This window comes from Ranitomeya imitator, chromosome 4, assembly GCF_032444005.1.
Source record: "Ranitomeya imitator isolate aRanImi1 chromosome 4, aRanImi1.pri, whole genome shotgun sequence".
NCBI classification, from domain to species: domain Eukaryota; kingdom Metazoa; phylum Chordata; class Amphibia; order Anura; family Dendrobatidae; genus Ranitomeya; species Ranitomeya imitator.
In genome coordinates this window covers 636,491,774-636,507,559 of record NC_091285.1, presented here as the reverse complement: position 1 = coordinate 636,507,559, position 15,786 = coordinate 636,491,774, and the positions used below count along the sequence as shown (strand labels likewise).

The 15,786-nt window shown below is 41.9% G+C and overlaps 1 protein-coding gene across 1 annotated transcript in view; it reads right to left on the bottom strand.

Moving 5' to 3' along the window:
* The window catches only part of RASAL3 (RAS protein activator like 3), a 74,406-nt gene that overhangs the window by 39,752 nt on the left and 18,868 nt on the right, over positions 1 to 15,786 (bottom strand). Inside the window, exons 4-9 of the mRNA XM_069766818.1 lie at positions 13,977 to 14,041; positions 3,919 to 3,992; positions 2,377 to 2,497; positions 2,159 to 2,257; positions 1,479 to 2,003; positions 1,253 to 1,397 (exon numbers count right to left, since the gene is read on the bottom strand). Coding sequence (XP_069622919.1) covers positions 1,253 to 1,397; positions 1,479 to 2,003; positions 2,159 to 2,257; positions 2,377 to 2,497; positions 3,919 to 3,992; positions 13,977 to 14,041 — 1,029 coding nt within the window. The remainder of the gene's footprint in view (positions 1 to 1,252; positions 1,398 to 1,478; positions 2,004 to 2,158; positions 2,258 to 2,376; positions 2,498 to 3,918; positions 3,993 to 13,976; positions 14,042 to 15,786) is intronic.

The window sequence follows — 15,786 nt, the reverse complement described above, 5'->3', positions numbered from 1 at the left end:
TGAAATGGAGCTGCAAGTTTCTGACCAGCATAGAAAGGGTCATTAACCCTTTCAGCACTAAAGGAAACCAAATCCATTTAATATGGGACACAAACACACGAGCTAAATTTAAGATCTGCGATTCACAATACGAAGTGATCTTCTAACCCCAGATCTCCCAAGAGGACGTGACACACTCGTGACACTGAGGTGGCAAAAAGGCTCCTCTGCCACATGCAAAGATATAACTATTTTGAAGGTCACTAGTGTTACGCCGAAGGTGGTGAGTTCCAAGAGTGGACCCATTGGACCGTGGAACCGACCCTTCCCCGAGCGAGCACACCAGAATAAACCAACCCCTATACAGGGATCGTTTGGGAGCAAGCTCAGGAACCTCTAGAATCACGGATGCCAGGACCAGGGATCGGCTCAGGGAAAACCAGTGAGAGAAAGGGAGAGGGAACTACGAGGGAAGAAACGTAGGAGAATAGAGTAAGAAGGAGCCAGGGAGGAGGGAAGCTGAGGAGAACCTGAAGAAGGGGTAATGGAACTGAGGAGAAGGAAACTGGAACTGGTAACTGACTGAGATGAGCAGACGAGGAGATAAAACCGGACTGAAGGGAAGATGAAGGCAGGGACCAAAGAACACAGGACAGGAGCGGACTCTGGAAGAAAGGAAGGACAAACGGGTTAATAGCAAATAAGGCAGACGAAGCAAGAGACAGCAAGGCGGCCTAACTATGGCAAGGGAACTTGATAATCAGGCGCCTTCACTAAGGAAGGACGGCCTGAAGTACCTGATGCCTGTCCTCTATTGGACAGGACACACTGCCGGGACAGGTCACTCAAGGAGAGAAGACTGAGGGGAGCGAGCGCGGTCAGGACCTAATGCGCCTGCGCAAACTACAGGAGTGTGCCACCGACGGCGGGTAAGGAGCGCGCCGGAACATCAGCGCAGAGTCCAATCGGGGAGCGTAGGCACGAGACCGGGGCAGAGAGGACGAGGCGGCATGGGCGGCAGCGGACCCGGCAGCAGCAGGCAGGTAGCCCAGGAAGGAAGGAGAGGTAACAACTAGTTTGTGGGTGCCATTACAGATTTTGCACTATGGCCTATAAGTTTAAGGTTACAACTTATTACATAACTTTACAGACATTTTTGGACCACTTAAACCTTTTTGGACATTTGATTATTGTCTCTTTTCTGTAGATATGATGAAAGAGAATTATAGTTTTTCTGTATGATTTATGAAATCTTAGAAATCTGTTTACGCACCAAGAGTCTCTTGGAGATATGTTTGTCCCACCATTTTCATATATTCTTCAATAGCCTTTGTGAGAATAGTGTTTTCACGGAATATTAATGAATCTTGGACATCATAGCGAGAAATCTCAGCTACACCAAGGTCTACAAGGAACTCCTAGAGGAAAATAGTATAAAATAAGAGAAATAGAAAAAAAAGTGACATGATATTAATTGCCAAATGCTGTTCCTGTCTCACCTTGGCTTGGCCGGTGCTCTGTAGAACATATATTAAGGACCTTCCCAGCTCTTCTTTTTCACGAGCACTCAGAATAGGTTCCATTGCTCTGCTCAGCTTCAGATATCTCCACGTTAGATACTCTGCAAACTCCTTATATTGCACCAAGGGGAGAACACAAAGCTTTGTGTACCTGCCTCGCACTCTCAGAGTCAAATCTCCACCAAGAGGCACCCATCTCTCCACTCCTTCCTTCATTCCTTCTAATGCCAGTGTAACAGTCCCTACTCCAGTGGCTTCTTTGCCCTCTCGAAGAAGGTGAAGGGCAACATGACCTGATGAGAACGGCAAGTCCCTCAAGCTAAAGCTTTCTCCCCAGAATACAACTCCGGCTTCAGCTGCCTTACTTGAGGTCCGTCCATAAAGACTTCCATCCAGATGGACTTCACAAAAATAACGAGCACGAGAACCAGGACCTGAATGTGGAAGACCCTTTGCTTCATGGATCCAGAGACTGAGAGAAGACTCTTCACGTTGACAATTATCCTGTGTGGAGAGACCATTCATTTGGAAATATGGACAAAAACTTGGACTAGAAGTTTAAGATATTTTTTTTCATAATGTCATATCATGGACAGGTGTAAAATATAGATGAATTAATCTATTTGACCAGACTGGTGTAATTATGTAATGGTGCTAACCTTGTCTGGTTGCACTATTCTACGGAGATTGTCAATCCATCGATCTCGCTCTTGAACTGAGGAACATCCAAAGCAACGACTACCAGAGGCTGTGATGACCTGTGAGATATAGCAATGCACACAGTGTATTAATATGATGTAATATGACCTTTTTCAGGTTGGAGAATGTTAAAAACATTTTGGTTGTAGAAATTAATAACATTTTTCCCTCTTGTTACCTCAAAGCAGAACTGTTCCCCAAGTATGCTGCTGTGTAGAGCCCTTATAATGACGTCTTTCTCATTATTCAGGTCCAGAATGTCCACACAACCCAACGACTCATGTGATCCATGCAGGCTCCTGTAATACATTGTATGCTATGAAGAACGGAAATATCAGCATGTATGGCGAGTGCAGCACCCCAATATTATTGTCTATAAAAATTGATGTTCATAGACCTCTATGGAGCCATATCGTATCTCCATGTGCCTCCACATTCATATGGAGACACAGGGAATTATTTCTATATCTCACGGATTCATAAAAATAATGATACTCTAACATATCCTGTAAAATAGAATTTTTTTCCGCTAGGATCACACGGTGTACCTACAGGTCTATAAAGCCGAGATTTAGTAATGTAACAAATATAGTTAATTATTTACTAGCTAATTCATGCAGAAGTTAGATAATGACATAATAATATGGTTTTTGGAAGACAAGGTGCACTTTTAGGGCTTGATCACGCTCTACATTTTTACCTCATTTTTTTATCCTCTTGTTTTTACCATGGAAAAAAAATGCAACGTTTTACAGTACCAGCAACGTAAATAAGACTTCTGAAATCTAATGCACAACCAGCTTATCTTTTCCTTGTGGATTTGAACACTTTTTTTTTTCTCAAATTTGCAGCAAGTCAATTCTTTCAGAGTTTTTCAACTATTCAAATGAATGGGAAAAATTGAATGTAAAAATGCATCAAATAAGCATGCAAAACACGTCAAAATGCATCAAAAACGTGTGTATTTTACGCACCATTTTTTCTACCAACACTTTTTTTTTTTTGCTGCAAATGCTGAACGTGTGCACATAGCCTTATGGATCGCTTCTGCTGCAGGTGCAAAGTTTATATATGGCTGGTAGGCCCCAGCCTTAAAGGAAATGTTTAATCAGAAATTGACTTACTGTTTAAATCAGGTTTTTGTGTTCAAGTTTATGTTTCTTTTCCCCCACATCAAAGTCTTTATTAAAAAAAAAAGTAAAATTGTTGCAATCTTCACATATACTAAGGTTAATTTACACTCGTAAGTCCTGTTTTTTTTCAGGCATTGCACATATACATTAGCAGCAATAGACTGACTCAGGCTCTGATTCAATAGACTGACTCTTTTGTTTTGAAGCATCTAATATGTGTGTGCAAAGCTGTGACATCTTCTCTATTGTGATTGGTGCATCCTGTGTTATCAGATGTCTACAGAGGTGTTACCTGTCACTGCAATCCTCTGCTGGTCAGGAGCCTGCTGAAAACTCTTCAAGAAAGGACAGGAAGAATGAGTCTAAAACGGCCCTTGTGGCAAGTGTAAATATTGCAAGATTACTAATTTCTTTTTTTAAGAAAGATCGTTGCATGAAATAAAAAAAATCGTTGCCAATGTTTTTTTATTAAATACTTGCAACATTAAAACCTTAAACTATAGATCATTTTCTGATGTATTAAGTCTGGCACATAATGCTCTCAGGTTGTAGTCCATATCCTGTATGTACTGATGTGACTTGACTACCTTTCTTCCAGCTGTAGCGGTGCTATCCCCGTCTTCTTTCTGTTCTTCTTTTTTTTCCTCTTCAGAATTAATCCCTGGGGAGATCACGTAGTACAGTTATACAACAATTAGTATTATAGGATAAACCTTAGCTCAGTCTTGTCTTTTTTTTCAATTGGGTTTCTTTCAAAATTGTGTACCATCTGCAGCCTCTATGTATCACAGTACATGGCAGGCTACAGAAAGAGATACTTGTGAATCCCTCAGTGAGCTCGTCTGACAGTAGGGTAGGGTCTTCTTCTGAATCACTTTTAAAGCCAGTACATATCCAACTCAAAGTTTTACTTTCAAAGAAAAGTGATAATGCTTACAGACCCTGCCATCAGACAAGCTCACCGACTTATTTACTGGTAACTCATTCTGTAGTCTGCCATGTACTTTGATACAGAGAGGATGTAGAAGCCAAAGGAGCTAATATTCTAAATAAAGTAAATTTTTATTGCAAAAATGCTTCTTCACCAAATATGTATGTATTTGTGAAGAAAAAAAATAGGTACTCGAAGGTGTCCATGACCTTTAAAGGGAAACTTTCACCAGGTTTTTGCTATGTAATCTGAGAGCAGCATAATGTATGAGCAGAAACCCTGATTCCAGCAATATGTCCCTTACTGGGCTGCTTGCTGTCATTTTGATATAATCATAGTTTTCTCTGCTGCAGATCTAGCAGAGCTCGGAATGCTGAGCTGTGTTTAACCCCGCCCCCACCACTGATTGTGTACACTGTATATTGTCAGCAAGGTGCCAATCACTGGTTGGGGTGTGATTGGACTAGATGGCACAAGATATTAAGTCCTGTAGTGATAATCTCCTGCTGAAAAAACACTGATTTTATTTAACCTTTGTCAGGCTGCATAATTTTACAACGTTAACAGGCTGCAGAGGTACAATTGTACCTTCACATATATTTTATTGAAATTTGGCCAATATATTCTGGACCAAAACTGCAGAGATGTCACGAAATTTCAGCCCTCTACGGCTTTTCGAAAAAAAAGTTATTGCAATTTTAAAACGGAATAGTTACAATTGTACCTACTCAGCCGGACGAAGGTTAAAAAGAAAAACATAGCCTAGTAAGTGACACATTGCTGGTATCAGGATCTCAGCCTCTATATCGTGCGGTTCTCAGATTACATAGAATCATAGAATTTTAGAGTTGGAAGCGACCTCCTGGGTCATGTGTCCAACCCCCGATCAACGCAGGAGTCACTAAACCATCTCACACAGATGTCTATCCAGCCACTGCTTGAAGACTTCCATTGAAGGAGAACTCACCACCTCTCGTGGCAGCCTGTTCCACAAATGTCAGGGATTTGCTAATCTGTTTGGATGAGAGAAGGGCAACCTGTGCTCATCTTGCCGAATGGGTTAGTCCTCAAATTAGTAGTCTGAGAGGGAATAAAAAATGGGGGCATAGGGCGTGTTTGTGACTCATTTTCGGGATCCGTTCACACCGAAAAGGAGAAGGATGATAGGATTCATCTTGATGATAGGGTGCACGGGGAGGCATATGTTTGTTTTGAAGGTCCCCTTCATATGCATCTTAAAAACAGAGTTAGAGAAAATTTTGGAAGGATGAGTACGTCAAGTATTTTTTATCTGTTACTGCTGGAAAAATTCAATTTAGATATAGGTCAAAGAGACAATGGTGAAAAGAAAGAGGAATACAAGCAGAAATGGCGCTTGATTCCTCAGACTGGCTTCAGGCCTTTTCATTTTGGCCAGAGTCATATTGGAAAAGGCTCCTGAGAACTGCTCTCCTTTTTTCTGTTATATGGATTCTATTGGGGAGGCTTTTAGGATCAACAGGGGCAAGCTTGGCTGAGGTATGACGAACAGTTTCATCAGCGTAAAGCTGTTGGTCCCGCCATAAGATGGTAGCAAAAGGATATAGATCTTTGGTTGCGGTGAAGGCCCCTACTAGGTATGGGCATTCCTTCCAAAGAGGGGCCGGTTGGGTCGGCCAGTGAAGTCAGACTAGGAATCAAGTCAGCCAGTCAAGTCAATCAGGTCAAACAGGACTTCAAAAGCCGAGTTTATGCTGTCAATTTAATGAAAGTCAGTGTAAATTTGGAGAAAACTGCCAATTTAATCATCTGTGCTCACATTGCAGTGGTCCTTCACATGGTGTCGCTAGATGTTTAAGGAGGAACAAGGCAAAAACACTTACCAGTTATACCCATGGGAGTGACGCGGGTGAAACTAACTGTGATGCTAAATGGATTTCCCAATCAGAACAAGGCAAGGTTGTTGATAGCAGGTTTTGACGAAGGCTTTAGGATCCCCCCCCCCCCCTTGGTATAAAATTCCATTGGAATTGGAAGGCTTTAATACTTTTAGGCCTCAGCAAGATGGTACTTCATTATGTCATGAAGATGGTTCCTTTTTATCGAGGTCCCAATTTATCAATATATTTCGGAGGTGTTTGAGCGCCATACGGTTAGATTCTTCTCATTTCGAGTCACATTCTTTTCGGGTTGGGACTGCGACAACGGCTGCGGATTATGGTTTAACACTGGAGATTATTCAGCGCATTGGTAGTCTCAGCGTTATCGGGCTTACATTAGATCTCAGCGATTAGTTGAAGGGTGATATTCGTAATTGGAGGTGGGAGGAGGTCGATTTCAGGTGTCACTAATTATTATTTTAAGTTGACTGTCTTTGGTTGTGTTTTATTACAGGGCTGGATCCGCTTTTTGATACGGATTCTAGGCCACTCTTACCTTTACTGGGGAGCTCTCCGGGCTGGCGTACGAAAAGAGGGTAGAGAGCTCGTTTTTATCTTGAAGAGTGGCAGTGATCAGGTGGCTCAGTTTCTGAGGTATGGGTTGGAACAGAGTCTTACAGGAGGTACATCGTAGTGCTCTTTGGATGGGGTCTCGGACATTTTAGTCTTGCATGTGGGAGGAAATGATCTGGTGATTTTAAGGAATTAATTAGGGATATAAAACATGATTTGTTGCCAGGGCCGGACTGGGAGTAAAATTCAGCCCTGGCATTTGAAGTCACACAGGCCCACTTATCACATGGTGACTGTATAATATCTTTGTACACTTGTAGGTTACAAGAAGTGAGGGGAGTGTAACACGACTATATAACATATAATTACAGCTGTATCCAGCATTACAGCTCGGTCCTATTTATTGCTTTAAGTTGCAGTACCAAGAAAAGCCGCTACTTTACCTACATAACTGGATCTCATAGATAATGAAGGGATGAGACAACCAAAGGCTGTGGATCCTCATTCTGATGCTCCATAAACTTTGCCTACAGCCACTTTTGGTTCCGCTGCGCAGCACTAGACCCGGTGACTCTGAAGAGCGGTGACATCAGTAACATCACCACTCTTCAGATATTCCGGGTCTTGCGCTGAGCTCGGCGACTGTGAAGAGCGGTACTGTTACTACCGTCACCACTCTTCATAGTCGATGGGTCTCTCCAGGTCTTGGCTAGTAGTGGGGGTGTCTGATAGACACCTCTCCATTACTTACACCAGGGATTGATAGCAGCTGGCATTACGCAGGTGACATCAACCCTAAAAATCATTACACATACCAGAATTAAATGCTTTGGCAGCTGGGAAAAGCAGTAGCGTTAGCGCTATTTCCAGATGCCGGGTGCTAACTACAACTGTCATCAACCTTGCCTGGTCTCCCTGCGAAGCATTTCTGTTGTATTTACATGCGCTGATCTCAGGCCGCTAAACGATTGTGATCGACAATACTGAAGTCATTCGCTTGTTTCTCGGCCTCTTTACACCAACTGAGAAAGAATGAAGGAAACAGAACAATCACAATTAGATCAATCTGTCCCCATACAGTATCATGTTATCAGCAGCACAACTACAGTTTACACCGGCGATGTGCTGCTGAGAACAAGGATTTCTGTTCCCACATAAACAATCCAATCACTCCATGAATAGGCAGCATTTTGCTTGTTTAGTATAATACACCCCATAGTCCTCCATATATTATAATGTGCACCTCAGTCCCCCATATAATATAATACACTCCTCAGTCCTCCTTATAGTATAATTCACTCCTCCATTTAGTATAATACAGTCCTCAGTCCTCCATATAGTATAATACACTCCTCATAGTCCTCCATATATTAAAATACACTGCAATTCCTCCATATAGTATAATACACTAATCAGTCCTCCATATAGTATAATGTACTGCCACAGTCCTCCATATAGTATAATACACTCCTCAGTCCTCCAAATAGTATAATACATTCCTCATAGTGCTCCATATAGTATAATGCACCGCCATAGTCATCCATGTTGTACAATTCACTTCCCATACTATAATGCACCCCATAGTTCTTCATATAGTATAATGTATTCCCCATAGTCCTTGATACAGTATAACGCAGCCCACATATAGTATAATCATGCCACCCCAGAGTATAATGCAGCCACCACACAGAATATATTGTAGCCCCCTGAGTATAATGTAATAATAATAATAATCTTTATTTTTATATAGCGCTAACATATTCCGCAGCGCTTTACAGTTTGCACACATTATCATCGCTGTCCCCGATGGGGCTTACAATATATATTCCCTATCAGTATGTCTTTGGATGTGGGAGGAAACCGGAGTACCCAGAGGAAACCCACGCAAACACGGAGAGAACATACAAACTCTTTGCAGATGTTGTCCTGAGTGGGATTAGAACCCAGGACTCCAGCGCTGCAAGGCTGTAGCGCTAACCCCCAGGGAATATAATGCAGCCCCCTCATATAGTATAATGTAGCCCCTGCATATATAATATATGGTAGCCCCCTCATAGAGCATAATGCAGCCCCCCATAGAATGTAGCCCCTCCATAGAATATAATGCAGCCCTCCTCATATAGTATAATGCAGCTCCCCATAGAATATAATGCAGCCCCCCATAGAATATAATGTAGCCCCCAGAGAATGTAATACAGCCCCCATAGAATATAATACAGTGCCCCATAGAATATAATACAGCACCCCATAGAATGTAATACAGCCCCCATAGAATATAATACAGCCCACCTCCCCATGGAAAATAATACAGCTTCCCATAGAATATAATGTAGCCCCCAGAGAATGTAATACAGCGCCCATAGAATGTAATACAGCCCTCCCGATAGAATGTAATACAGCCCGCTGCCCCCCATGGAATGTAATACAGCCCTCCCACATAGAAGGTAAGACAGCCCCCCCATAGAATGTAATACAGCACAGCCCCCATAGAATATAATACAGCACAGCCCCCATAGAATATAATACAGCACAGCCCCCACAGAATATAATACAGCCCTTCCCCATAAAATGTAATGCAGCCAGCCCCCATAGAATGTAATGCAGCCAGCCCCATAGAATGTAATGCAGCCAGCCCCCATAGAATGTAATGCAGCCAGCCCCCATAGAATGTAATGCAGCAGGCCCCCATAGAATTAATGTAGCCAGCCCCCTTAGAATGTAATGCAGCCAGCCCCCACAGAATGTAATGCAGCCAGCCCCCATGGAATGTAATGCAGCACAGCCCCCATAGAATGTAATATAGCCAGCCCCCATAGAATGTAATACAGCCAGCCCCCATAGAATGTAATACAGCACAGCCCCCATAGAATGTAATACAGCCAGCCCCCATAGAATGTAATACAGCCAGCACCCATAGAATGTAATACAGCCAGCCCCCATAGAATGTAATACAGCACAGCCCCCATAGAATGTAATGCAGCCAGCCCCCATAGAATGTAATACAGCACAGCCCCCATAGAATGTAATACAGCTATAGTTAGACCGCACATGGAGTACTGTGTCCAGTTTTGGGCACCGGTGCTCAGGAAGGATATAATGGAACTAGAGAGAGTACAAAGGAGGGCAACAAAATTAATAAAGGGGATGGGAGAACTACAATACCCAGATAGATTAGCGAAATTAGGATTATTTAGTCTAGAAAAAAGACGACTGAGGGGCGATCTAATAACCATGTATAAGTATATAAGGGGACCATACAAATATCTCGCTGAGGATCTGTTTATACCAAGGAAGGTGACGGGCACAAGGGGGCATTCTTTGCGTCTGGAGGAGAGAAGGTTTTTCCACCAACATAGAAGAGGATTCTTTACTGTTAGGGCAGTGAGAATCTGGAATTGCTTGCCTGAGGAGGTGATGATGGCGAACTCAGTCGAGGGGTTCAAGAGAGGCCTGGATGTCTTCCTGGAGCAGAACAATATTGTATCATACAATTAGGTTCTGTAGAAGGACGTAGATCTGGGGATTTATTATGATGGAATATAGGCTGAACTGGATGGACAAATGTCTTTTTTCGGCCTTACTAACTATGTTACTATGTTACTATGTTACAGCAAAGCCCCCATAGAATGTAATGCAGCCAGCCCCCATATAATGTAATACAGCACAGCCCCCATAGAGTGTAATACAGGACAGCCCCCATAGAATGTAATGCAGCAAAGCCCCCATAGAATGTAATGCAGCCAGCCCCCATATAATGTAATACAGCACAGCCCCATAGAATGTAATACAGCACAGCCCCCATAGAATGTAATGCAGCCAGCCCCCATAGAATGTAATACAGCACAGCCCCATAGAATGTAATGCAGCCAGCCCCCATAGAATGTAATACAGCCCCCCAATAACCCCACAATCCAGCTATCACTCATTGATATATTTAAAAAAAAACAAAAAAAAACCACTCTCCTCACCTCTCCTCGTGCCCCGCACTGCTCCCGGCTCCGATCTCAGTGGCTGCAGTCTGCCTGCCTGACACACAGCAGGTACGCGATGATATGACGTCATCACGCACCCGCAGTATCAGAGGCAGAGCGGGGAATGATGGGAGAGGGAGCGACATCATTGCATTCAACATACCAGCGTCTATGGCCGGCTTCACACTTGCGAGTTTTACGGACGTAAGAGCGCAGAAAATACGTCCGTAAAACTCGCAAAAAATACGGCACAATTATTCTCTATGCCTCTGCTCCTATCTGCCGTATTTTACTGATCAGTATTATACGGCTTTCTACGGCCGTACAAAATCGCAGCATGCTGCGTTTGTCACCGTACTGCGCAAGAAATACGCCAATGAAAGTCTATGGAAGCGTGAAAAATACGGATTACACACGGACAAGCAGTGTGACTTGCGAGAAATACGCAGCGCTGTTAGAGAGAAAAGCCGGCAATTCAGTGCGGTGTACAGTAAAATCACACTGACAGCTTACAGTAGAATAGGTAGAATAAATGTGTACACATAGAATAGGTATATATATATATATATATGTCAGCGAGACACATATATGTATATATATTAATATTTATTCCAGCGCTATACAGCTTGAAAGCCGGTAATTCAATTACCGGCTTTTTCTTTCTCCTTCCTAAAACCCGACATGATTTGAGACATGGTTTACATACAGTAAACCATGTCTTCTCTCCATTTTTTTTGCATATTCCACACTACTAATGTTAGTAGTGTGTATCTGCAAAATTTGATCGTGGGAACTTTCCTAGAAAGCCTGGGAGCTTTCTAGGAAAATTCCCACGATCTATGAACATCCAGCAGAGGGTGCCTCACCGCAAATGAAGCTAAATATAGCTCATTGATCTATATTTAGCCTCATTCCCCGGGGTTTTGCAGCGAGGAGCAGCCTGCATTAGCAAAGCTCCTTGCTGCAAAATGTTTTAACCCCTTTAGAAGGATTTACATCGTTGGACGTTACAGATCTGCAGAGGGTAAGTATATTGTTGGTTTATTATGTTTTTTCTTTCACAGAACGAGGGTCTTCAGTGACTGGATTGGGCGTAGAATAAAATACTCCAACAACCATTGTTTTTATTTCATTAAAATAATTTTAAATAATGTGTTTGTGTTTTATTTAACCCTTTACTACAATTGGATTAATAATGGTTAGGTGTCATAATTGACGCCTCTCCATTATTAATTAGGCTTATTGTCACCTTACAATAGCAAGGTGGCATTAACCCTTCATTACCCCATATCCCACCGCTACACGGGAATGGGAAGAGAGTGGCCAAGTGCCAGAATAGGCGCATCTTCCAGATGTGCCTTTTTTGGGATGGCTGGGGGCAGATATTTTTAGCCAGGGGGGGGGCCAATAACCATGGACCCTCTCCAGGCTATTAATATCTGCCCTCAGTCACTGGCTTTACTACTCTGGCGGAGAAAATTGCGCGGGAGCCCACGCCAATTTTTTCCGCCATTTAACCCTTTATTTTAAGAGCTAGAACGGCCAAATTTTGCAGATACACTCTACTGACATTAGTAGTGTGGAATCTGCAAAAAAAATGGAGAGAAGACATGGTTTACTGTATGTAAACCATGTCTCAAATCATGTCGGGTTTTAGGAAGGAGAAAGAAAAAGCCGGTAATTGAATTACCGGCTTTCAAGCTGTATAGCGCTGGAAAAAATAGTAATATATATACATATATGTGTCTACTGACATATATATATATATATATATATATATATATATATATAGACAGTATATATATTTTTTTTTTCTTTTTGGGACACATGGATCATTTCTATAGCGGTATGTTGGTTTTGCAAGCCTGCGAGAAAACCACGCAGTACGGATGCCATACGGATTACATACAGAGGATGCCATGCGCAAAAAACACTGACACACCCTGCCTACGGAGGAGCTACGGACCACTATTTTCGGGACATTTCAGCGTATTACGGCCGTAATATACGGACCGTATTTTCATACGCTGAGTGTGAAGCCGGCCTATGACGTCGGGATAGTTGAATGCAGTGCAGGGAGTGTGCTGACAGCGGGGGGAGTGTGCTGATAGCGGCACACTTGAGCGCCCCACTACTGCCACTGGCCCTAATGCCAGAACTGCCCGATCGCCAGTCCGGCCCTGTTTGTTGCGCCTCTGGATGTCATTCTCAGGGTTGAGTACATTATGGCCAGAAATAGTTCCAAGAAAAAATTGGTGGGCTGCTCGTTCGGTGAAGATTAATGAGTCTTGCATAAAAGTAAATTGGGAGTGTCTAATTTTGTAATTCAGAATGGTGGTATTGCAGCACAGAATTTTGACTTGGAAGCAGTTGTGAGGAATTTTGGAGGATGAAACTGCAGAGGCGGTGAAACGCGCGTCGAGGTGCGTTCCAGTAGGTTATCCTTCCCACGTTCAACATGACTATAGGTAGTTATTGATGTTTATTTATTTATAGCGGTCTTATTATATGTGCTACGATTGAGGATTGATAGAATTAAGTACTGCACTTTTGTTATGTTCACTGAGCATGGTGTATATCTAGCTATTTAGAATTTACTTACATTTTTTGCCAATTTCAATATATATTTAGATAGGTTATTTATTATTGGTGATTTTTTTTGCTCTTTTGCTTTGGACATTTCTTTTTGAATTTCTTCTTGCATTAGCACAGGTATTAGGAATTTAGCCAGATATACTTGTGGTTTGATATCTATTATAGTCATTATTATGGACATAAGTAATTTTATATCTGGGCATTCCTTTACCTGGGGGTTATATCTGCTTCTAGCTTTGTTGTGACTTGTACCCCAACATATGGAATCCTATTGAATACCACTTTGTGATGTGTTGTTTAAAGCTATTGTAATACAATATATTTTTATTCTAATATTTCTGATTCTACTCCTTCACTTTCTTCATTTGTTAGTCGTTCTGCACTATGGCCTGACACTGGGAGAAGCAGAGCGGTGAATGCATTGAGTAGGATGGCACTGAGAAGTCGTTCCAGTTACCGGCGTGATAAATATCAACTCCATGTGAATTCATGATTTAGATATCAATAAGAATTTAGCCCTGTGCGTTGGAAAAGGTAAAATTTGCGGCTCCACTGCAACTTCTTCGCATATCCCCAGTGGTAAACACTCCCTTCCGTAGTAAACACATTTTGTACGAAGTAACGTAAAGCTGTCAAGTAATTTCTCATCTCAATATTCGATTGAAATAAACTGCATCAAAATAGCCAAGTATGAACAGTAGAAGGTGCCATATTACCTTTACATTATTATGTTGATTCTTTGTATCGGCTTCTGCATTTTCATCAGGAGCAGCATCTGTTGCTTAAAGGAAAAACAGGCAATATGGGTTAATTGAATCAACCATTGTGGCAGATCTGCCATACTTTGAGACCTACTATATCCTATGCTAGGAACATGGCTCTCATTTTCATATTTGGTTCATATTGAAGTGATTTTATAGGAAATCTGTCAAGTCTCCTATCAAAGGGGATGCTGAGCTGGTGGTGAATATGTTTTGTCTTGAGATAAACAAATTTTTTGAAATTGGAAATTGTTTGGTGCAACAAATTTTTCCCCAAAATTCCATTTGATGCAAATCGATTCGCTGTCAATTGCTAGTACTGCAAAGGCTGTAAATGTCCAGAAAACATATGTAACACTCACTCATGTTAAAAACTGGTGTATCACTAATAGTGGCAGACCACACTGCCATTATGAGCATCAACACCGGGCCTCCCACCCACCCTGCAAAATAGGGCCAAAATAAGGGCAAAATTACTTTGTGTCACAACACACTTCCCTCTCTCTACCATTAAAAGCTTGGTGATACGCCCTTCAGTGACGATGCCTATGTGCTGTGACCCCCTAATCCTCTGAATATATATATATATATACTAGCTAAAGAGCCTGTGTGGCCTATTTATAAAAAAAAAAAAAAACAGGTTCCTCGCATCATGTTCTCATTCACTTTATGCAGTTAATAGCCCTCTGTGTCTGTACTGCTACATACTTAGGCAGTTAACTGGTTCATGCAGCTTTACATGAACACCCGAGCCTTACACTATGGCCGGTCCGAATAACTAAAGCAATTGTTACCATCCACCTCTTGTGTCTCCTGTTTTCCTCATAGTTTGTAAGCTTGCGAGCAGGGCCCTCATTCCTCGTGGTATCTGTTTTGAACTGTATTTCTGTTATGCTGTAATGTCTATTGTCTGTACAAGTCCCCTCTATAATTTGTAAAGCGCTGCGGAATATGTTGGCGCTATATAAATAAAAATTATTATTATTATTATTAAGAGCCCGGCGTTGCCTGGGCATTGTAAATATCTGTGGTTAGTTATGGCACCTCACTTCTCTTATTTTCCCATCATGCCTCTCATTTTCCCCATCACATCTTTAATTTTCCCTCTCACATCTCTCATTTTCTCCCTCACACCTCTCATTTTCCCCTCACTCCTCTTATTTTCCCCCCTCACTCCTCTCATTCCCCCCTAACACTTGTCATTTCGACCTCACATCTGTCATTTTCCGATCAATCCACTATTTTCCCTCACTCCTCTCAATTTGCACTCACACCTTTTCATTTTCACCTCACACCTCTCATTTTCACCCCAGTATATACATGTTTGTCATCTCCCTTATATATAGTATACACCTGTATGTCATCTCCTGTATATAGTATATACCTGTATGTCATCTCCCCTGTATATAGTATATACCTGCTGTGTGTCATCTCCCCTGTATATAGTATATACCTGTATGTCATCTCCTCCTATATATAGTATATACCTGTATGTCATCTCCTCCTATATATAGCATATACCTGTATGTCATCTCCTCCTGTATATAGTATATACCTGTAGGTCATCTGCTCCTGTATATAGTATATACCTGTGTGTCATCTCCTCCTGTATATAGTATATACCTGTATGTCATCTCCTCCTGTATATAGTATGTACCTGTATGTCATCTCCTCCTCTATATAGTATATACCTGTGTTTCGTCTCTCCTGTATATAGTATATACCTGTGTGTTATCTCCCCTGTACATAGTATATATCTGTATGT